Source organism: Salvia splendens, chromosome 9 (assembly GCF_004379255.2).
Source record: "Salvia splendens isolate huo1 chromosome 9, SspV2, whole genome shotgun sequence".
NCBI lineage: Eukaryota > Viridiplantae > Streptophyta > Magnoliopsida > Lamiales > Lamiaceae > Salvia > Salvia splendens.
The window spans coordinates 24,569,840-24,592,515 of record NC_056040.1 but is presented as its reverse complement, the minus strand read 5'-3'; the positions used below and the strand labels follow the sequence as shown (position 1 = coordinate 24,592,515).

Below are 22,676 nucleotides of genomic sequence, written 5' to 3'. Positions count from 1 at the left end.
GAATAGGTATCGAAGAAGTCATGTCCTTCTTTTTGTTTAAAACCCTTTATTACTAATCGGGCTTTATACTTATCAACTGTTCCATCGGCCTTAAACTTTCTTTTAAGAACCCATTTGCATCCTAAAGGTTTAGCACCTTCGGGCAAATCAACCAACACCCATGTGTGGTTTAGCAAAATTGAATCAATTTCGCTTTGAACAGCTTCTCTCCAATGCAGCCCGTCTGGGCCAGCAAAGGCTACTTTTATCGATGTTGGTTCTTCATCCAACATGAAAGCAATGTAGTCAGGACCAAAAGTTTTTGGTGTTCTGACTCTATTACCACGTCTTAGTACTGTATCTTTTGGATCGGGCCTTGCACGCTTGCGCGATTCAGGTTCCGCATCTGTTGATTTAGAACTAGTGGCTTCTTCTTCCACTTGTTTAGAACTAGTGGCTTCTTCAATTCTTGTCTCAGAATTGGTTGATACTTTTTCCTTATCTTTGCAAGGAAAGGTATTTTCGAGAAATACAGCATTCCTCGACTCAATTGTTGTTCCTACTGTGATAGTCGATATTTCAGACTTGTGAACAACAAATCGATATGCACTACTGTTAAGTGCATATCCAATGAAGATGCAATCAACCGTCTTAGGTCCGATTGTAACTTCTTTGGGCGGAGGAACCATCACCTTTGCCAAACACCCCCACACTTTGAGGTATTTGTAGGATGGCTTCCTTCCCTTCCACAACTCATAAGGAGTAACATCTTTTCCTTTGAGAGGGATTTTATTCAAGATATAGTTTGCTGTCAAAACAGCTTCCCCCCACATGTTATGTGGTAATCCTGAACTGAGTAGCAGTGCATTCATCATCTCTTTTAGAGTTCGATTCTTGCGTTCTGCAACACCATTGGATTGTGGTGAATATGGAGCAGTTGTTTGATGAATTATACCACTTGCGTTGCATAACTCCTCAAACGGGGCTACATATTCGCCTCCTCTATCGCTTCGAATCATTTTGATTTTACAACCAAGTTGATTCTCAACTTCGTTCTTATAATTTTTGAACGCCTCTATTGCTTCATCTTTGCTTCTTAAAAGATAAATGTAGCAATATCTTGTGCAATCATCTATGAAAGTGATAAAGTACTTTTTACCACCTCTAGTTTGCAACATCTTTAAATCACATACATCCGTGTGAATTAATTCAAGGGGTTTTGTGCTTCGTTCAACCGAGTGAAACGGCAACTTAGTCATTTTTGCTTCAAGACAAATTTCACATTTATCTTGGATATCCAATTCATTAGCCTTTAGTAAATCTAAATTTACTAATCTTTTAATGGCTTTTGAATTTACATGTCCCAATCTACAATGCCACAAATTTGAAGACTCAATCAAATAAGAGGAAGTAGATGCTTTATTCTTATTGGCCAATGGCTTCGCAACACTTCGAGTTGCTACACTAAGCTTGAAAAGCCCATCGGTTACATAACCTTTTCCGATGGATTTTCCAAACTTATACAAGACAAACCTATCGGACTCAAATACAAGTTTAAACCCTTTATTAACTAGTATTGATCCTGACACTAGGTTCTTGCGGATGTCCGGGACATGCAGCACATCCTTCAAAGTGATAGTTAGGCCAGACGTCATCATGAGAATCACGTTGCCAACGCCGAGGACTTCTGACGATGCTTGATTCCCCATGTTGATCTTCCTCCCTTCAACAGCAGTGTAGGAGGCAAACTTGCTCCTGTCGGAGCAAACATGAGCAGTAGCGCCGGTGTCGATGTACCAGCCTCCCTTGTTATCAACAAGGTTAACCTCTTCAGTGACCACTGCAATGAGGTCGTTCTCATCCCAGTCCTTGAACTCCTTCTCAACGACGTGGGCTGCCGGCTTCTTCTTCTTGCTGCGGCAGTCTTTGGCAAAGTGGCCCGGTTTGCCACATTTGTAGCAGTCGCCTTCAAACTTCTTTGAAGGCTGCTTTCCCTTCCCTTTGTCATTTGGACGGTTTGGGCGAGGGCGTTTGTTGGAGGGACCGCCCCGCTCCAACAGGTTGGCTTTGGCTTCATTTGGGGTGAAGCCTTTAGCCTTCTGATCACTTTTGCGCACGTCGGCCTCAATGCGCAACTTCACGATCAAGTCTTCAAGGGTCATCTGCTTTCGCTTGTGCTTGAGATAACTCTTGAAGTCCTTCCAACTTGGAGGGAGCTTGTCAATGATCGTGCACCTTAGGAATTTATCGGGCAAGGTCATCCCTTCAGCCACTAATGAGTGGATGATCATTTGGAGCTCTTGGACTTGCTCCATGACGGGTCGAGAGTCGACCATTTTGTAGTCCATAAACTTGGATGCTACAACTTGTTCCGTCCCAGCAGCATTATCTATGCTATACTTCTTTTCTAGGTTTTCCCACATTTGTTTAGATGTGGTTACATTGGAGTATACATTGTACAAACTATCATCTAAAGCACTTAGAATGAAATTTTTACAAAGATAATCTCCTTTCCTCCAAGCTTCATAATCTGCCATGACTTCGAGCCTAGTCTCTTGGTCGCTTGGTGCGGGCGGCTCGTTCTCCGTGAGGAAGTTGGCGACGCCCAATGTTGTCAAGTAGAACAACATCTTCTGGTACCACCGCTTGAAGTCAGATCCTCCAAACTTTGGTGGTTTCTCGGCAGGTGGCATCATTCTTGGTGCCAAAGGTGCCGCAGTTGGTCCTTGGAAGGAACCAATTCCGTTGCCCCCGAAGGAGCCAACAACTTGGTTGGGCATAGAGCCCCCACCATTCATGTTGGGCATAGAGCCCGCCATGGTCGTACCAGCCCCGAAGGGACTAGCACCCGCATGAGACCCGAAGGCCCCAGCATTCGTGTTGATCCCGAAAGATCCAACACTAGTATTGAGCCCGAAGGCACCAACACTCGATCCATTAAAGGATCCGAAGGAACCACTAAAAGTGGAACCAACCGAACCACCAAAGGTGGAACCAGTGGACGCCCCGAAGGGGTTGTCCCAAACCCAAGGGACGGTGGATGAAGCGGCTGGGAAGCCAGAAGTTGGCATCATCGAGGGAATCGATGATGCCAAGATCCAAGTCCAAGTCCAAGTCCAAGTCCAAGTCCAAGTTCAAGTCCAAGTCCAAGTCCAAGTCCAAGTCCAAGTCCAAGATCAAGATCAAGATCGAGATCGAGATCGGGATCGAGATCGAGATCGGGATCGGGATCGGGATCGGGCTCGGGATCGGGCTCGGGCCCGGGCCCGAGGCCCGAGGCCCGAGGCCCGCGGCCCGCGGCCCGCGCCCGCGACCACGAGCACGAGCACGAGCACGAGCACGTGCACGGGCACGGGCACGGGCTCGGGCTCGGGCGGGCGGGCGGCGGCGGCGCGCGCGTGTGCGCGCGTGTGGGCTCTTTCACCCATCTTGGTCCACTATAATTATTAAGTAACATAAAGTCACTTAATTTATACACATTAAAGATGTGTTAATCCTCCAATGTGGGATAATTAACACTAGTTAATTATTCCCTAAGCTCCATCTCCAAGCTTTAATTAAAAGCTAATTATGCCCAACTTTAATCCACTATTTCTCACTCACCGGAAATCGGATTTGAGAAAGTGAATATACTACATTTACCTACGTAAAATGTAGATCGACGCTATGTCATTTAATTTCACAAAATTAAATGTCTCGTCACATTTATTATTTGGTCAAAATCCATTGACCGGGCATATTTAATCCATGATTTTTTACAACAAGAATATAAGAACCAATCTCTCTTTTCTTTGTGCAATTATCAATAATTATGTAAACAAACAATCTACAAGCCAAAATCATAATAAACCCATCATTAGCAAAAGGCTGTCATAGACTCATAGTCATATAAAAAAGTTTCACCCATATTTCATATTGATACAAAAAGTTTTAAGTTATCATATAAAAAGTTTTACAAGGGTTTTAAATTAATACATCTCTGTTATATTCCTTACCGCCTTCTAACTTGTCTAATATTCAAAGCTCCATTGAGACATGTATCTCCACACTCCAATAGTATATTTTAATGTTCAAAGCTCCATTAATACATCTATGTTTGAATGTTTCACAATACTTGACTAATGTGCAATAAAGTCTCATTATTTACAAATCTAATCTTTAAAGACCGAACTAGAGACCAAATTAGGGCACTTAGATCTAGATTTTAATGGATGAGATTAAACCATGTCTCATGAATTTCGCTACTTCATTATATGTAACACCCGTACTTTTTAAGTACTAAATTAATATATGTCATAAAATAATTAATAAAATTTAAGTCCAAATGTTTATATAAAATGACTTTGGGCCACAACAATTAAAAGTCTAACCAATAAAGAATTATACAAGTGTGGGCCTTACAACTAATTGAGCCCAACACCATTTAATTAATTTAGAAGCTCAAATCTCTCCAAACAAATGGGAGCAAGCCAAGAAACTCTCCTTCTTCTTCCTCCTTCCTTCATGGACGACGGTTCTTCACCAAGAGACCCTCCAATTTCCACTCCTTCACCTTCCATCTTCCACCATCAATTCTCCCACCCAAGAGTCACACAAATTATTACTTTAGCCTTCAATCTCTTCCTCACATTACACTACACCAAAGAAAAAAAAAGAGAGAGTGAGAGAGAGACGAAGAGAGAGCCGAGAGAGAGCAAGAGGAGGAAATTCCCACCATTCTTGTCCATCCACCACCAAGTCCAACCATTCTTGAGGTATAATCCCTTTCCCAAAGCATGAAATTTTAGTAGCTAAATTTCATACGTTGATTTCATACATCCACTCTCATAAACAATTCAAACAATTTAACAACAAAGAACTAATCGAACATCACCGTACTTGATCTAACACGCGAAAGAACTTAACTTTGTGATAAAAACGTATCCTGCGGGTTGTTCGGAGTGGTTTCGGGGAGGGGGAAGCTGCCGGCAGCGGCGGACAGCCGCGCCCCGACGGCTCCCGGCGGCGGCAGCAGCAGCCTGACCCGGCGGCTGAGAGGCGGCGACGAGCAGCAGCAGCAGTCGAGGCGATTCGGCGCAAAATTTCGGTTCAAGAGCAGACCGGGGGTAGCGGTGACTGCTCAGTAGCGGTGATGGCTGCTCGGAACAGCGACAACAGCGACGGAGGAACGATGTCGGAGATTTTAGAACTCCCGATTTGGGCGAGGGAGAGAAGAGAAAGAAGAAGATAGAGGGAGGGAGAGAGAAACGCGGGGTTAAGGAAAAATGGACTTGGGCCTCTTGTGTTTTCTTTGATTGGGCCTTTTTAATTTATTGGGAGGCTATTGTTTTTAAAGTTGGGCCTTTTTAACTATATGGGGCTTATAAATTTAATTGGAAGTAAGAGATGAGGTAAATAATTAAGTCTTGGGCCGATGATTTAATCGTAAAGAATGATTTAATTTAATCGTGGGAAATTTTAATTATTTTTGGAATATTTCAAATTATGAATAATTTATCCCAAGTCCGAAATAATATGATTTCGAAGAGAAATAATTGCGATAATTTAATTATGCGCTTAAATAATTTTTGGAAGTTTATTTCGACGTCGTGGAAAAATGCGAGGAGCCAACAGAGGAAAGAATTGGCGTAAGGATCCGTTTTTTGGGAATTTGCATCCTTTTCTAGGTAGTACATGCCTTTATTAGATCTATTTAAAATATCTCTAAATAGGTAATTTATTAATATTTTATGAAAACAATATTAAAATAGATATTTGTTATTTCCCATATTTACATGTGAAGGGTTTTTCTCATCATTATGTCTTTTTTTGGGAGTATGCTTCTTCTTACACGCCATTGCTGCCTAACATATGTCTATAAATACCCATTCCTATTGAAAACCTTTCAAGCCATTCCATTCACTTCATCATTTCTGCTTATTCGATTTTTAGGTAGCTCTCAAAGATTTCAAGCTGCAATTTCTCAGTTTCTGTCCACTCATAGTTTAATAGCTTACATAAACTGTTTTTATACATTTATTGATTCTGTTTTGAAATGAAAATTGTCACTCATTTCTTAGCATATGTTGTATTTTGTATGTTGTATTATATATATGCTGAAAAAGTTTTAACCTGTGTTTATTGCTTTTGTACCCTCCTTTTTGTCACTTCAATGTGCCTTCATTCACACATTATAAGCTGTCAAAACAAAGTGAATGAGTTTTCAGACATCAGGTTTGTAGATACATAAAACGTGTGATATGTGTTCATTATCTGTTGTATGTAGATATTACTAGATGGTTTTGTAATGAATAGAGGGTCTCTCTACTGTTTTATACACTTTTGGCAGGAGATATTACTAGATGGTTTATAATGAATAGAGGGTCTAATTACCTGTCTTTGTATCTTTCATTTTAGGACCTCAATCATGCATTGTTGATAGATTAGTAGATACCTGCAGATCAGTGAAGAAGAGAGTTAAATATTAGCATTGTATGAGTTGTTTAAGTAATTATATATGTCTGTATTTGAATCATTTGTATGTGTTTTTACAGGATCACTTATGAAATAATGGCTCCATTCATTACATGTGTTAACAATCTCATCAAGGCAATCACCAATTCAACAATCAAAGTGAGGTGTGTTCGGGCTTATCAAGGTTTCCCTGAAGATAAGGATGATAAAAGCTTAGAATGTGTGTTTCATGACTCCAAGGTAGACAGAATATGCAAGCTAACAGCATCTATTATTTGAACTACAATTAAGAACTGATGGTATTCTTTATAACATATATCTTGGTATTGATTTTCAGGGTACTAGAATTCAAGCTACATTTCCAAATAATTTGGTCCAGAACTTTGGAAATATACTGAGGGAAGGAGGGATTTTTTGTATTAAAAATTTCTTTGTCAGACCTAATACACTCAGAAACAAGGCATCAAATCACCAGTTTAGATTGCTAATGAATGTCAAGACAGAGATGGTTGAGGTTAATGATCATAGGTTCTTGAGAGAAATGTTTGACTTCAAGTCTTTTTCTGAAGTTTCACAATATGAAAATGTGGATGATTCATCCTTCTTTGGTATGATTTTTAAATAATGTTTACTTTTATTTTAGTTTACTTCTTCAATTTACTTGCAAGTGATTTGTGAATTGAGTTTCAATGTACTTAGTTTTCAATCAAATTGCAACTGTATATTGATCTGCTCTTTAAGAAAAGTTGATACCTTATTGTTTTATGCTTTCAGAAAGGTAATACAGTTGATCCTCTGTAGTGGATTGAGTGTACTTCTGAAAATTTTTGTTGATTCTCTGTAGTGGATTTATCATCAAATCTGCAAGTTACAAGAAAAGTTCATTCAGTTTACATATTTGTCATTTGTGTTTGTTAGATGTCATTGGTGTGATAACTGGACCTGGTAGAGTTATCTCTCAATCTAAGTATAGATTGATTGAGATTGAGATTTCTGATGAGAAGTAAGTGCATTAGTGTTTTGACATTCACATTTTATATTGTACATATGTTAAACTAATTTTATACTTTCTTTAACAGCCATAACAAACTATTTTGTACAATATGGGAATCAAATGTGGACTTATATCTGGATCAACTGAAAAAGATTGAAGGAACAATTCCAATTGTGATTATTCAGTTTTGCAAGCGCAATCTATTTAGAGGTTCTTTATATTTCATGTTTCTTACTGTTTTTTACTTGTCATTCGGTGTGATAATCTTAAAGTGTTTGTGTTTTAGGTGAAATTCGCATTTCTACACATTTTCAAGCTTCTAAAGTTGTGATAAATGCTGATGTTAAAGAGGTTAAAGATTTTAGGATGAGGTATTCATTATTATGTACTTTGTTTTTCAAGTCATTGTTTGTTTATTGATAGATTTCTTATTACTCATTTTTATGTACATATAAGTCAGTTTATCAAAATTTTTATTTATTTTATTTAGAATAAGGGAGGATAGCAGATTTGTTCAGCAAGTTTCTGTCATTCAAGGAGGACAAAGGGTTGGGGGTGAATATGATGATCTACAATTGAAGTCCCTTGAGGATTTATCTTGCCTAGAGGTATTGAATAAGTTTCACATCTGTCCTTTAGTGTTCTTATTTTTGTTGAGTTATATGTGTAACATTTCAATAGTTCATTTCGTTTTGTGATCCACAGGAAGGTTCATGTTGGGTATTTGGTAAAATAGATTCAGTTGAGTGCCACTATGGTGAATGGTATTTTTTGGCTTGTAAGACTTGTGTTAAGAAGGTCAGAGAGGTGGATAATAAGTTTAATTGTTCTGGATGTACCAAAACTCATACTTATGCTGTTAAAAGGTTTGAAACATACTCTCTGATACTTTGTCTTGAACTCTAATGTAATTAAGTAATTTATATCAATATTTTTGTCTTATTTAGGTTCAAGTTTGTGGTGAATGTTGTTGATCATACTAGCAATGCATCTTTGTTATTGTGGGATAGGGAAGGCAGCCAATTGTTAGGGAGAAATGTGACTGATTTTTTAGGAAATGGTGGTCAGGTTTGTATGTTTAAACACTGAAATTTGTTTTTTTTTTGTATCATGGAGAGTTCTCATTGTAATTTCAATTATATTTCAGCAGGTTGCTCCTAAGAATTCCATTCCTTCACTTATTGAAGAGATTCTTGTGGGTCAGAAGGTGTTTTTTAAACTTCAGCTGAAAAACCATATTGAATATTACAGAAGTTACCCTTTTACTGTCAACAAAGTATGTAATATCTCTAAAGTAGTTGATAAGTATACTCCTAAAGACTTTTGATACGAGGTTATCTGATCTACTTTTTGGAGCTGATCTTGCTGAGGTATTTAAATTTTATTATTATTCAGTAGTTGTACAGCTTGTGCATGAAAATGTTACTTGGATAGTTTTTTTGAATGCTTTTTACTTATAGGTGTCTCAGAAGACCCTTGGTACAACTGATCTGTCCATACTTGGAAATGATAATATCAGTGAACTTTTTGTTGGAGGCTCTGAATTAAATGTTGGAGTTGAAGTTGCTGAGGTATTTTTGTATATATTATAGCTATGTTGATTATTTTGTAATTATTTATCATGGTTGATAATTAATTATCCTATTAATATAGGGTTCTCAGAGAGTGTTTGTTACACCAGATCTCTCCACTGTTTCCAATGAAAAAAAATCATGGATGGGGTGTTGAAGGCTCTGCAAAGCGATGCTTGGATTTAGATTTTGACTGTTGTGATGATGTTGATGAAGTTCAGATTAAGAAGAAAGAGAAAATTGCTGGTTCTAATTAGATGGGAAGGCATCCTTGGTGTCTATGTTTTGCTGTATTTTTTTACTTAGCATTTTGAAGGAATTGTCACCCTCTGTTTTTGTGTTTTGGTTCTAGATTTTATCACTGAAATTGACAATTTTTTGATGCTGTTAGGGCAGGTTTATGTTTTCCATGTAGGGAAGTTATGAATATGAGATCTTCATCAAGATTTTGAATGTTGAGCTATCCCATCATTTTATATTCAAGTTTTTTAGTTATTGTTCTGTTTGTTCCCCTTATTAATGTTTATGGCTTAGAGTTATTATTCTGTTGTTAATGCTTCAGAATGTTTAAATTGGAAATACATCATAAAGCTCACTGAAACAGTTTTAATAAAGTAATAAACACACAGGCATTTTAGTTATAGAATTTTGTACAAGTTAATTTCTGATGAACAAATATTTAAATTGATGGAGTAAAAGTAAATATATAACTCATTCATTATCTAACCTGTATAACACTTGGAAGTTTCTTGGGATAGTCTGAAAGGTCTTCTTGGTTATTTGACACAACATAGGTAGCAAAAAGGAGATAGACTGAACAGGACTTGCATTTGAAAACACAATAGTATGTTAGATAACATAATGTGGAGGGGTTGAAGAAAAGAAATTTATGTAATACAAGGTAGGACAAACCTAGAGTCTTCTCCCCCTTCAAACTGGTAACATATAACCAAGAAGGTCCAGCACCTTCTCATTTCAAGCAAAAGGTATTTCTGCCAGATATCTGGAACAACATTTTAGTATTTAAAAACTGAATATAACTGTTTAACAATGGGTGAACAGAAAATATAACAGTTTAATTAAAGTTGTGCAGAAAAATAAATAAGTGCAAGTAAAGATTCCCTCCAACTACTCTAACAGAAGCTTCAAGGTCATCCCCTTTTGCTATCTCTATGTTCCTGCGGACAAAAAATTAATATTAAACAGTAATAAAGGTTGAGTTTACTGTAAGAAGGATTCATCAAATTGATGTCATTAATTCTAGAAGCTGTGTTTATTTAGTTTAAAAACTTTCACTAGCAGATATATCTCAAAGGAACATGATCTTTTATTTTGTTTTTTTTGTGGAATAAACAAACACAATGAAAAGACAAAACACACTGATATTATTATTAAATGGAAAATCCAAGGAGACTATATTTACACACTACAGTCAACATTAATGCTCACAATGATAGATGAATCTTGATATATGTAAAGTTTGAGTGCTAATACTGAGCAAATTCTATATTTGGAAATGCAAGCATAATTATTGGCACATTATAGAGCATTTGTCTTTAAAGTAAATTAAAAAGTGTTTAACTTGATCTAATCTTCTACTCCAGATTCTTTCTTAATGTGCTAATCTTCTACTCCATATTTTTCCTTAGTGAAAACTTTTCTGGAATTCATCCTTTTAATTTCTGAAATAACAATTTAAATAATCTGTTTTCTGGGATAATCTGAAAGGTCTTCTTGGTAATTGTGAAATATGTGTGTCCTTTAAATATGCAGTTCTGCAGAGATAAGTATATCCTCACTATACTCTGTATTTTTTTCCTTTTAAGGCAAAGATAAGTTGTCATTCAAGTTGAGATTCTTATTGAATGAAGAAGTTAAAAAGGTCTGCCATACTTACAAGTTGTCCTAATTTACAGTTAACACTTTCAACATCAGGTAATCTATGTAACTCTTACTCTTCTGAAATTATCCCTAAAGCTCTATGATTTTTTTTGTTAAAAATCATTTAGTAGCTGTACCTTTTGTATTACATCTAACAATTTTCCAGCTGTTTAAAAACATGACAAGCCTTTGCTATGCAATTATTTGGGAAATATTATGCAAAAATAAATTCTTGACTTTTATTGTTAGGAGTTGGATCCAATAGTCAAATTAAAGCAATCTGTTTATTTGTAATGGGTAAAAATAAACTTTGAAATTTATTGGCTATGTTGATGCACCAGGTTTAATTATTTGTCTACTAATCGTTTGTGTCAAACGATTACAGATGTGATTTGCCATTTGTGTCAAACAATCAGTGACAGCATCTAAGCCTGAATTTCCATTCAGTTGTGGGGATCTTTAATAGCTTCTAAGCATGCATTTCCATTCAGATATAGGATTCTTTGGTAGGTTCAAACATGCGTTTGCAGTGAGCTTCTAACCTAATCAAGCAACATACATTGAATGGAAATACAAGATTACATACTTTTTGAAATTTGTGTTACCTTTGAGAATTTGATTGCTCGGTTTTGGTGAAGAAACTGTGATTCCCTTCAAATCCACTCTTCAAATGATGTTATCTTCGATTTTTCTGGACACTGTCGAACATTCTTAAGCTTCGAGTTTGAGGCTTCCATTTTGTCGCACTCTGTGGGTTAGGGTTTTGAGCTATTTGATTCTGGAAATCGATTGAGGGAGAGATGGTTAGGGTTTAGGGGATGCCGAGTGAGAAATAGATTACAATTGGATGGTAAACAGAACTTGAGACATTCGAATTAGCCGAGTATGGAGTCGCTTCGCCGGAGACGGAGTCGATTCGCCGTTTCGAGAAGGCGATGTAGGTGGAGTAAGAGGGAGATGGATTGGTCGTGTGTTTCATCGGGAAGTAGGCAATCTCTTGATTCTCAAACCCTAGATGCTTAGGCATTATTCCACTGTCTCAATATTTTTGGGCTAATGCTTTGGGCTTTTGTTTTAAATGTTAGGGGCCCAATTTTTGGTTTTAAATGTTAGGGGTGTTTGGGCCCTGGAATAAAAAAGTGGTAGTGATGGGTTGGATTAAATTAACATTGATTAGATGGATTAATATTTCATTAACATTACTTGAAATTTTGAAACTTATGCTAAATTGCAAATAATTATGACAAACGATTGAAGTTATGTAACAATCAAATAATTTATTTCCAAATTTAGAAAGGACTTTATTTATAATTCGCTCCCATTTTGTCAAGGAATCGAGTTGTATCATAGAATTTGTTATTGTAATAATTATTAATCCTTGGCCCAAAATTTTTTAATTGGTTTTTATAAAATATTTATTACAAAATCTTCGAGTTCTATAAAAGAGTGAAAGAACAATTCCAATTGTGATTATTTAGTTTTGCAATATGGGAATTTGATTGCTCGGTTTTTGAAATTTGTTCCTTCACTCCTTTTCATTCTATTCTAGAACTCGAAAATTTAGATAGGATTTTATAATCATTTGCTCCGATTTTGTCAAGGAGTCGAGTTTTATATTTTTATTATATTATTATATTTTGAGTTGACAGTATTATTCTGCCTTTTATTAGACTTTTTATTTTTTGTTAAAAAAATATAGGCATAAAAGTCGGAAATTGTTATATAGACAAAAATATAATGAATAAATCGAAAATAGTTGTTTATATTTTTTGTCTTGAAAGCATATTTCCAATTTTAGGCCCTTATTTATTTGTTGTGCAAAGATGTTAATTTTTAATATTGTTTAAATTATGAAAGCATACTTTTGGTAAACATAATCTTTAAAATTTATTCAATATTGGATAGTAATACTCAAATTATATATTGTGTACTTTTTTTCAATTTCTGCTTTATATTTTGTAGGTGATGTGTGTGGATCATTTGAAAGTCCTATTGTTATAAGTGATGATGTGCTTGATGAACGCAAGCAGTCTTTTATTAATGACAGATCTTTCGGTTCATCTACTTTTAATCAAGATGGAGGTATTTTTTTTCGTATCTTGGTTACTTTCTTAATTTTTTACATGCTTATTTTCCTAATTATATTTATGTCAAATTGTATAAGTTTTTTATTAATGTTTTACTAACTTTTTTTTATAGAATTTTGGGATATAGGTGATCCTTCGTATATGTGTTCACATTGTGGAGCATTATTTTGGTATGAGGAACGTCTTGGCAAACCCAATAAGGCCACTAATCCAAGATATTCGAGTTGTTGTATGAATGGGAATATTGAGATTCCTAAGTTGACTTCTCCACCTGACGTTTTGCACCAATTAATGTTCTCTAATGACGCCAAAAGTAGTCACTATTTGAAAAATATTCGTTCATATAATTCGATGTTTGGTTTTACCTCAATGGGAGGTAAAGTTGACAATAGTGTTAACACCGGTGGTGGTCCCCCTGTATTTCGTTTACACGGGCAAAATTACCACTTAATTGGTAGTTTACTACCGTTAGATGGTTGCGAGCCGAAGTTTCCCCAGTTATATGTGTGTGATACGGACAACGAGATCAATTACAGAATAACGTCTGTGAGGTAATTAAGTTTTCATTAGCTAACAAATTAAATATATATTTATTTTGTTAAAAAATTAAATATATCTGTGTTGGATGAAAATAATGCGTTAGTGAAGTCTTTTCGTATGGCCAAAGAAAAGATTGGACATGAAAATCAACCCAATGTAAGTTTGAGGTTGCTTGGTAAGAGAGGTAGGGATGGAAGAACCTATAACCTACCGTCTGTTTCTGAGGTTGCTGTGCTTGTCGTTGGGGATTTTGATGAAGCTTTGGGTGACAGAGATATTGTTGTTGTAAAGAAGTCAGGGCAATTGCAGCGCATTAGTGAACTGCATCCTTCTTATCTTCCACTTCAGTATCCACTTTTGTTTCCTTACGGGGAGGATGGTTATAGAGAAGATATTGGATTTTCTAAAAATTCTTCTTCTTCATCGACCCATAGAAAAAGTATTAGTCCTAAAGAATTTTTTGCCTTTCGCTTACATGAAAGGATTTCTGAGTATTCTATTCTTTTATTCGGAAGGCGATTGTTTCAGCAGTTTGTCGTTGATGCATATACGATGATTGAGACTGGACGTCTTACTTTTGTACGAACCCATCAAAAAAGGTTGCGGGCTGAATTGTATAGTGGTCTGGCGGAAGCTGTTCTTCGTGGTGAGACAGATGGTTCAAGGTATGGGAAACGAATTATCTTGCCTTCCAGTTTTGTTGGTGGAGCTCGATATATGGTTCAGAATTATCAAGATGCGATGGCGATCTGTAGGTGGATTGGGTACCCAAATTTGTTTATTACCTTTACGTGCAATCCTAAGTGGCCAGAGATATGTCGATATCTTGCATCTAAGGGCTTGAAATCAGATGATCGTCCTGATATTATTTGTAGGATCTTTAAAGTCAAGTTGGATAATTTGATAAGAGATCTTAAGAGTGAAAAAATATTTGGAACCGTGAAAGCAGGTATTTTTAAAGACCTTGCTTTCAAAATATTTTTTAAGTTGTTTTCGAATAAGCAATTTAGTTAAATTATTTTGTGCAGTTGTGTACACGGTTGAGTTTCAGAAACGTGGATTGCCCCATGCTCATATTTTGTTGTTTTTAAGCAATGAGGACAAACAGCCTAAGCCTCAACGCATTGATGAGATTATTTCAGCTGAACTTCCCGACCAAGTAACTGATCCTCACTATTATGAGTGTGTGAAAGAATTCATGATGCATGGGCCGTGTGGTGTTGTTCGAAAATCGTCTCCTTGCATGCTCAATGGACGTTGTTCCAAATATTTTCCCAAAAAATATCGAGCGGCCACAAACATTGATGAAGATGGCTATCCTGCTTACAGACGTAGAGATAATGGTCGTGTTGTTATGAAGGATGGCGTGCCCTTAGATAATAGATATGTTGTTCCTCACAATCGTTTTCTTCTTATGAAGTATAGCGGCCATGTCAACGTTGAGTGGTGCAACCAGTCGCAATCTATTAAGTATTTGTTTAAGTATATAAATAAGGGATCGTGTGACAACTTCTTTTTTCCAAAGTGGTGCGGATGGTGCCGAACGATGTACTGATGAAGTAAGTTTGTACTATGATTGTAGGTATATATCGTCTTGTGAAGCTGCTTGGAGAATTTTTGGATTTGAAATTCAATACAAAGATCCTCCTGTTGAAAGATTGAGTTTTCATCTTCCAGATCAACAACATGTCATATTTGATGAAGCTGCTGACTTGGATACTGTTTTGAATCGTAAAACAATTCATGAAAGTAAGTTCTTGTCATGGATGGAAGCAAATAAGATATATTCTCAAGGTAGGGACCTCACTTATGGTGAATTTCCGACGAAATTTGTATGGAAGAAGAATCACTGGGAACCTAGGAAACAAAGATATTCGATTGGAAGGTTATTTTATGTTGCTCCTGGTTCTAGTGATATGTATTATCTAAGATGTTTGTTAAATATTGTTAAAGGAGCATCTTCCTATGAAGACATCAAATGTGTTAATGGTGTTCAGTATGCTACATTTAGAGATGCTTGCTTTGCTTTAGGGTTGTTGGATGACGATAAGGAATACGTTCATGGAATTGTGGAGGCTTCTTTTTGGGCTTCAGCTCAGTCTTTGAGATTGCTCTATGTGAGTTTGTTAACATCGGAATCTATTTCACGCCCGGATTTTGTTTGGCAAAATTGTTGGAAATATTTGTCCGAAGATGTTCTTTATAACCGTCGAAAATTAACAAATTATCCTGGTAAGCTATTTTTTTAATTATTTTCGTTGCTTATTTATTATGTTTTTTGTTATTAATATCAACTGATAATTTGAATTTAATTCTAGCAATGTATTTTTAATTACTATAGGTTTGATCTTGAGTGAGGATGAAATTCAGAATTTTGCCTTGGCAGAAATAGAGAAATTGCTGCAGAATCTTGGTAAAACTTTGCGTGATTTTCATGGTTTGTCGTATCCTGATAATCAGTATTTTGAATCATGTGAAAATAGACTGATTACTGATGAGTTGTGTTATGACCGCGATGGTTTAGCAAGTGAATATTCGGAATGTATTTCCAAATTCACTGATGAGCAACTTTATGTCCATGACACTATAATGTCTTCTGTGTATTCTAATGATGGAAGAATATTTTTTGTTTACGGATATGGAAGTACTGGGAAAACTTTCATTTGGAGAGCATTGTCTGCTGGGATTCGTTCGAAGGGCGATATTGTTTTAAATGTGGCGTCCAGTGGCATAGCTTCTTTATTATTGCCTGGTGGTAGGACGGCTCATTCTCGGTTTAAAATTCCCATTATTGTGAATGAAGATTCTATGTGCAATATTAAACCAGGTAGTGCACTTGCTGAGTTGATTATGAGAGCTAAGCTTATTATATGGGATGCAGCTCCAATGATTCATAAACATTGCATAGAAGCCGTGGATAGAACTTTAAGAGATATTATGCGTGTATGTGATGAATTAAATAGGAACAAGCCGTTTGGTGGAAAAACGGTTGTTTTTGGTGGTGACTTTAGACAGATCTTGCCTGTTGTTCCTAAAGGCAGTCGTCAAGATGTTGTGAATGCTACCATTAACTCATCTTATCTTTGGAAGAGTTGCACAGTTTTAAGGCTGACAAAAAATATGAGGCTTTTGAATGTGGAAAATATTGATGAAGCTTCTAAATTGAAGGAATTTTCCTCTTGGGTTGCTTCTATTGGCGATGGTGTTGTTGGTGGTCCAAATGATGGGGAAGTGAGTATTCAACTTCCTACTGACATTGTTTTGTCAAATTCTGGTGATCCTCTTAGAACCATTGTTTCAAACGTCTATCCTTCTTACATGAATCCTGAAGATTTGATCAGTTGTTTGCATGGCCGTGCTATACTTGCTCCTACATTAGAGGTAGTTGATGAGGTTAACCAATTCATGATTTCTTTGGATCAGTCTCCAGGTCGAGTTTACTTTAGTTCTGATAGTATATCAAAATCCGATTTCACATCAAATGGTCTCGCTGAGATACATTCTGTTGAGTTCTTGAACAGTTTGAAGTGTTCTGGTACACCTAACCATGAATTGTTGCTGAAAGTTGGTACACCTGTGATGTTGTTGAGGAACATAGACCTGTCAAATGGGTTGTGTAATGGCACAAGATTGATAATTACACGATTAGGTGATTATGTGTTAGAGGGACGGGTATTGGGCGGCCATAATATTGGCCATAAAGTGTTGATTCCTCGAATGTCCTTAATACCGTCTGATCCGAGATTGTCTTTCAAGTTCCAAAGAAGACAGTTTCCTTTGACTGTGTCGTACGCAATGACCATTAACAAAAGTCAGGGTCAATCACTCTCTCATGTTGGATTGTTTTTGAGAAAACCTGTTTTCAATCATGGACAACTGTATGTTGCTATATCAAGAGTACAAGTCGTGAAGGTTTGAAGATTTTGGTGTGTAAAGATGAACAAGGTGAAGGCAATGGTGATTCTACTGTTAACATTGTTTATAAAGAAGTTCTTCAAAACTTATGAACTTTTGGATTTTTTATGTATGTGTAAGTTCCTATTTATGGTCGTCGGAATTTAATGAACTTATTTTACTATTGTGTTACGTATAATGTACGTATATAAGTATCATTATCTCATCTGTATTTTGTTTTATATTTTATTTGTTCCTCTCATATCCGCATTTCCAATTCATAACAATTTTTTGTTATGTATAAATATACACTTATGTATTTGTCTGGATATTTACGATGTGTTTTTTTACAAACAATGAATTCTCTGTTTGCAAGCATAATTATAGAAAAGTTAATCATCTACTTTTTTTTAAGTTCATTTATCCTAGAATTTATTACAAGTTTCATGGCCCGTGCATAGCACGGGTGGTAAAACTAGTTATTTACAAATCTAATCTTTAAAGACCGAACTAGAGACCAAATTAGGGCCCTTAGATCTAGATTTTAATGGATGAGATTAAACCATGTCTCATGAATTTCGCTACTTCATTATATGTAACACCCGTACTTTTTAAGTACTAAATTAATACATGTCATGAAATAATTAATAAAATTTAAGTCCAAATGTTTATATAAAATGGCTTTGGGCCACAACAATTAAAAGTCTAACCAATAAAGAATTATACAAGTGTGGGCCTTACAACTAATTGAGCCCAACACCATTTAATTAATTTAGAAGCTCAAATCTCTCCAAACAAATGGGAGCAAGCCAAGAAACTCTCCTTCTTCTTCCTCCTTCCTTCATGGACGACGGTTCTTCACCAAGAGACCCTCCAATTTCCACTCCTTCACCTTCCCTCTTCCACCATCAATTCTCCCACCCAAGAGTCACACAAATTATTACTCTAGCCTTCAATCTCTTCCTCACATTACACTACACCAAAGAAAAAAAAAAGAGAGAGTGAGAGAGAGACGAAGAGAGAGCCGAGAGAGAGCAAGAGGAGGAAATTCCCACCATTCTTGTCCATCCACCACCAAGTCCAACCATTCTTGAGGTATAATCCCTTTCCCAAAGCATGAAATTTTAGTAGCTAAATTTCATACGTTGATTTCATACATCCACTCTCATAAACAATTCAAACAATTTAACAACAAAGAACTAATCGAACATCACCGTACTTGATCTAACACGCGAAAGAACTTAACTTTGTGATAAAAACGTATCCTGCGGGTTGTTCGGAGTGGTTTCGGGGAGGGGGAAGCTGCCGGCAGCGGCGGACAGCCGCGCCCCAACGGCTCCCGGCGGCGGCAGCAGCAGCCTGACCCGGCGGCTGAGAGGCGGCGACGAGCAGCAACAGCAGTCGAGGCGATTCGGCGCAAAATTTCGGTTCAAGAGCAGACCGGGGGTAGCGGTGACTGCTCAGTAGCGGTGATGGCTGCTCGGAACAGCGACAACAGTGACGGAGAAACGATGTCGGAGATTTTAGAACTCCATTTTTGGGCGAGGGAGAGAAGAGAAAGAAGAAGATAGAGGGAGGGAGAGAGAAACGTGGGGTTAAGGAAAAATGGACTTGGGCCTCTTGTGTTTTCTTTGATTGGGCCTTTTTAATTTATTGGGAGGCTATTGATGGGTACTTTATGAAATAAAAGACGTTAATTAGAGTGCATGCATTCTAAATATCCTCGTTATTAAGATTGATGGGTACTTTATGTATTTTCCGAAAAGGTGGTTCGCACTGCCGCTAACGACGGAACGAGAAGCTACTTAAGGAAAACTCTGAGCTTTTTTTTTTTCTTGTAAACTCTAAGCTTTTGAGGTGGGCTCTATTACTTAAACTCTTTTATTGCAATGATATGTAAATGGAGAGATAAGGGTGGTTTAAATGTTATGTCATGCCGTATTTTATGTTTTGAATTGCCTATTTGATTGTCTACTAGGATAATGTCCTACTAGACTTTGATGGTTAACGAATTCGGGTCTGACTAGGGAGTGAGTCCCTACTCAGACTAGTGCACTGATGGGGATCGTGAGCCGTCCTTTGTGGTCGGCCGGTCCAGTGATCGAGTTTGTGGCCACATTCTCGCTTCACATGATGGTTCAGATATGGTACACGATGGGGGATGATGATGATGATGGGTTGTACAACCATGTTTTCCGATGGAAATGATTTTAGTGTTTCTCGGTATTTTTTTTAAAGTAAAACCCGAGTTTCACTCAACGGTGGCTGGACATAACTTTATTGATGAAATGTATTTTGGGCATGAGTTCACTGAGTGCATCAAGTACTCAGCCCCTGCATATGTTTTCCCTATGTGCAGGTTGAGCGTGGACGGGAGACGAAGGATGTTGAGCATTGGACCGAGACCATATTCAATAAACGTTCCGATTGCTATTGTGTCTTCATACATAGTAGTAGCCAACTCTCAAATGCTTCCGCTATGCCAAGTTTTAAAACTCTGATGTTTCTGTATTCTGTTGGACTATTTTTATATGAACTTGATACTTCGTGATTTCAACTATTAGCTGGTAATAAAGTTTCACTTTTGATCTACATGTCGTAACCCTTGATTATTTTCCCCTTTCTTCCCCGCTTCTTTATCCCTCCCCTAGTCGCGATCAACCGTGTTTTCTATCCTTAGAAAATGCGGTCGTGACATTATATAAGCAATATACTTCAAATTAGGGGTATTTCGGTCAAATTACATCTAGGGTAAAAAAAAATCACCCCTGCTTCTCCTCAGTCACGCCGCTCCTCTTCATTCTCGTCTCTCCCGCCCTTTTCTTCTTCAAATCGAAGAATACTTCTCCAAATCGAAGAATTCTTCTACTAATTGACGAATTTTCTACAACAAAGCGACAAATCTTCTTCTACAAGGCGACGCTCATCTTCTACTCCAAATCGACTCTCATTTCTACTGCAAATCGACGATCAAACGCTGTTTCTCTGCCAAAATCGAGGACTCTACAACTTCCTCTTCAAAATGGTTGATACTCGAAAATCTTTGACGAAAAATTCTGGCCACCAGTTGCGTTCCGGCCGAACTTTTGGTGAAGGTAATACAACTTTGAAGCTTTTCAAAGATCTTACACTTAATTTACTTCATTTACTTCATCTAATTCCTAACTTTGATTCTGATTTTTGTCAAAATAGCACAACAATATAATCGCAAGCATCCGGCTAAATCAAAAACGGTCAAACAAGCAACTCACAAGCTCGATGCAGATCCTGGAAACAAAATTCCAGATCCAGAAGGTAAAACCTATGATTTAAATTTGTAAAATGAAGTAATAAAACATTATAATGAAGTAACAGACTCTAATTATGAACTACCTATTTTCTGTATTGCATAGTTTTAGGATTTTTGGATTAATCTAAACTGCTGTGTTCTTTCGACATTAATATGAACTACATATTCTTTTTAATGAAGTAGTAAATTGATAAGATGAAGCAAAAAATTATGATGATGAAGTAATATAAATGCTATGTTTAAACAGTAGGGGTTATGACTGAAATGAAGTAATAAAACATTATAATGAAGTAAGTGACTCTAAAATTGAAGTAATAACAATTAATAAAGAAGTAACATAGTATTCCAAGTGGACTAAGTGGATGATATGTTGTACATTAATTTCTGTGTTTGTTATGTATAGGTAAAACTTCCTCTGCACCCAAGAAGAATGCAAGTAGTGCTCCTCAAGTCCCTACTGAAATCCCTGCTACCAAAAGTACAAAATTAATTTATATTTAATGTGCACTTAATGAAGTAACATAGTATTCCAAGTGAACTATCTATGATTGTGGATGATATGTTGTATATTAATTTGTGTGTTTGTTATGTATAGGTACAACTTCCTCTGCACCCAAGAAGAATGCAAGTAGTGCTCCTGAAATCCCTCACAGCGAAGGTAAAAAAGTCTCCTTAAGAGCATCCACTACGCTGTCCCCCCACCGTCCCTTAAACTACTATTTGAGGGCCCCACTGTACTTTATTCCTCCATCCCTTAACTAAGGGACGAAACCTGCAATGCTCCGTCCCTTAACCGTCCCTTAACCGTCCCTTATTCCGTCCCTTAAATTACTATTCATTCAATTTTATTTTTTATTTTTTTTCCAACACAATTCAATTAAAACAAACACACTTCATTAAAATTAAAATAACATTACAGCATAAAATAAAAATACAACTTAAATTTTAAAAAAAACATAATTAAAATCTTAAAAAATAAAAATGACATAATTTAAAATACAATTTTATATGGACATCCTTGAATGTTTTATGTTTCACTTTCGATGTGGGACAAAATCATTCTTTGATGTCTCTATAAAAGAGAAACAACCAAGAATGATTTTGTCCCACATCGAAAGTGAAACATAAAACATTCAAGGATGTCTCTATAAAAGAAGAACAACCAAGAATGATTTTATCCCACATCGAAAGTGAAACATAAAACATTCAAGGTTGTCTCTATAAAAGAGAAGCAACCAAGAATGACTTTGTCCCACATCGAAAGTGAAACGTAAAACATTCATGGTTGTCTCTATAAAAGAGAAGCAACCAAGAATGACTTTGTCCCACATCAAAAGTGAAACATAAAACATTCAAGGTTGTCTCTATAAAAGAGAAGCAACCAAGAATGACTTTGTCCCACATCGAAAGTGAAACGTAAAACATTCAAGGTTGTCTCTATAAAAGAGAAGCAACCAAGAATGACTTTGTCCCACATCAAAAGTGAAACATAAAACATTCAAGGTTGTCTCTATAAAAGAGAAGCAACCAAGAATGACTTTGCCCCACATCGAAAGTGGAACATAAAACATTCAAGGTTGTCTCTACAAAAGAGAAGCAACCAAGAATGAGTTTCATAAATTCGCAAGCCCATCAAATATATGTGGGCTATTACGAATTTCTTGTATTTATTTATTTGTAAAAATTGTTTTTAAATATAAAAACAATTTTTATAAATAAAAAGTTTTTTTTTTTAAATTCGATTTTTTTTAAAAAAAATTGATTTATTGTGTCAGCGTGACGACGCCCACTCGCGGGCCGGCGAGTGGGCGTCACGCATGGCGCAGGGGCGCGCCACGTCGCCACGACGCGTGGCGTGACAGCCAGGCACGGGCCGCGGGATGGGATCGGGACTGGCGCGGGACGGGACGGCGTGTCGCAACGCGTCGCGCGAGCGTTCCGTCCCTCCGCGACGGAACGTGGGACGGTGGCGCGCCGCGTAGTGGATG

The 22,676-nt window shown here is 36.8% G+C and overlaps 2 protein-coding genes across 2 annotated transcripts; both read left to right on the top strand.

Moving 5' to 3' along the window:
* The first annotated feature begins 4,255 nt into the window (after nucleotides 1-4,255).
* Nucleotides 4,256-8,710, top strand: LOC121749331 (replication protein A 70 kDa DNA-binding subunit A-like). The gene is made up of 11 exons (XM_042143910.1): nucleotides 4,256-4,733; nucleotides 6,513-6,672; nucleotides 6,770-7,040; nucleotides 7,351-7,435; nucleotides 7,512-7,636; nucleotides 7,713-7,797; nucleotides 7,917-8,034; nucleotides 8,132-8,292; nucleotides 8,374-8,494; nucleotides 8,577-8,633; nucleotides 8,678-8,710. The coding sequence occupies exons 1-11, from the start codon at nucleotides 4,438-4,440 to the stop codon at nucleotides 8,708-8,710; spliced, it is 1,512 nt and encodes a 503-aa protein (XP_041999844.1). The 5' UTR covers nucleotides 4,256-4,437.
* A 4,912-nt stretch (nucleotides 8,711-13,622) lies between these two features.
* Nucleotides 13,623-17,423, top strand: LOC121749330. Its single transcript, XM_042143909.1, has 4 exons — nucleotides 13,623-14,454; nucleotides 14,534-14,975; nucleotides 15,088-15,737; nucleotides 15,847-17,423. Exons 1-4 carry the CDS (start codon nucleotides 13,623-13,625, stop codon nucleotides 17,421-17,423), a joined length of 3,501 nt encoding a protein of 1,166 aa, XP_041999843.1.
* Nucleotides 17,424-22,676: the final 5,253 nt, after the last annotated feature.

Excerpts from the sequence above, each read along its gene's own strand:
- LOC121749331 (XM_042143910.1), top strand. The coding sequence starts at position 4,438 with ATGGGAGCAAGCCAAGAAACTCTCCTTCTTCTTCCTCCTTCCTTCATG. Across the intron at positions 6,673-6,769 it reads GTGTGTTTCATGACTCCAAG|GGTACTAGAATTCAAGCTAC; the intron begins GTAGACAGAATA and ends ATTGATTTTCAG. Across the intron at positions 8,293-8,373 it reads CATACTTATGCTGTTAAAAG|GTTCAAGTTTGTGGTGAATG; the intron begins GTTTGAAACATA and ends TGTCTTATTTAG.
- LOC121749330 (XM_042143909.1), top strand. The coding sequence starts at position 13,623 with ATGGCCAAAGAAAAGATTGGACATGAAAATCAACCCAATGTAAGTTTG. Across the intron at positions 14,455-14,533 it reads ATTTGGAACCGTGAAAGCAG|TTGTGTACACGGTTGAGTTT; the intron begins GTATTTTTAAAG and ends TATTTTGTGCAG. Across the intron at positions 14,976-15,087 it reads AACCAGTCGCAATCTATTAA|GTATATATCGTCTTGTGAAG; the intron begins GTATTTGTTTAA and ends CTATGATTGTAG.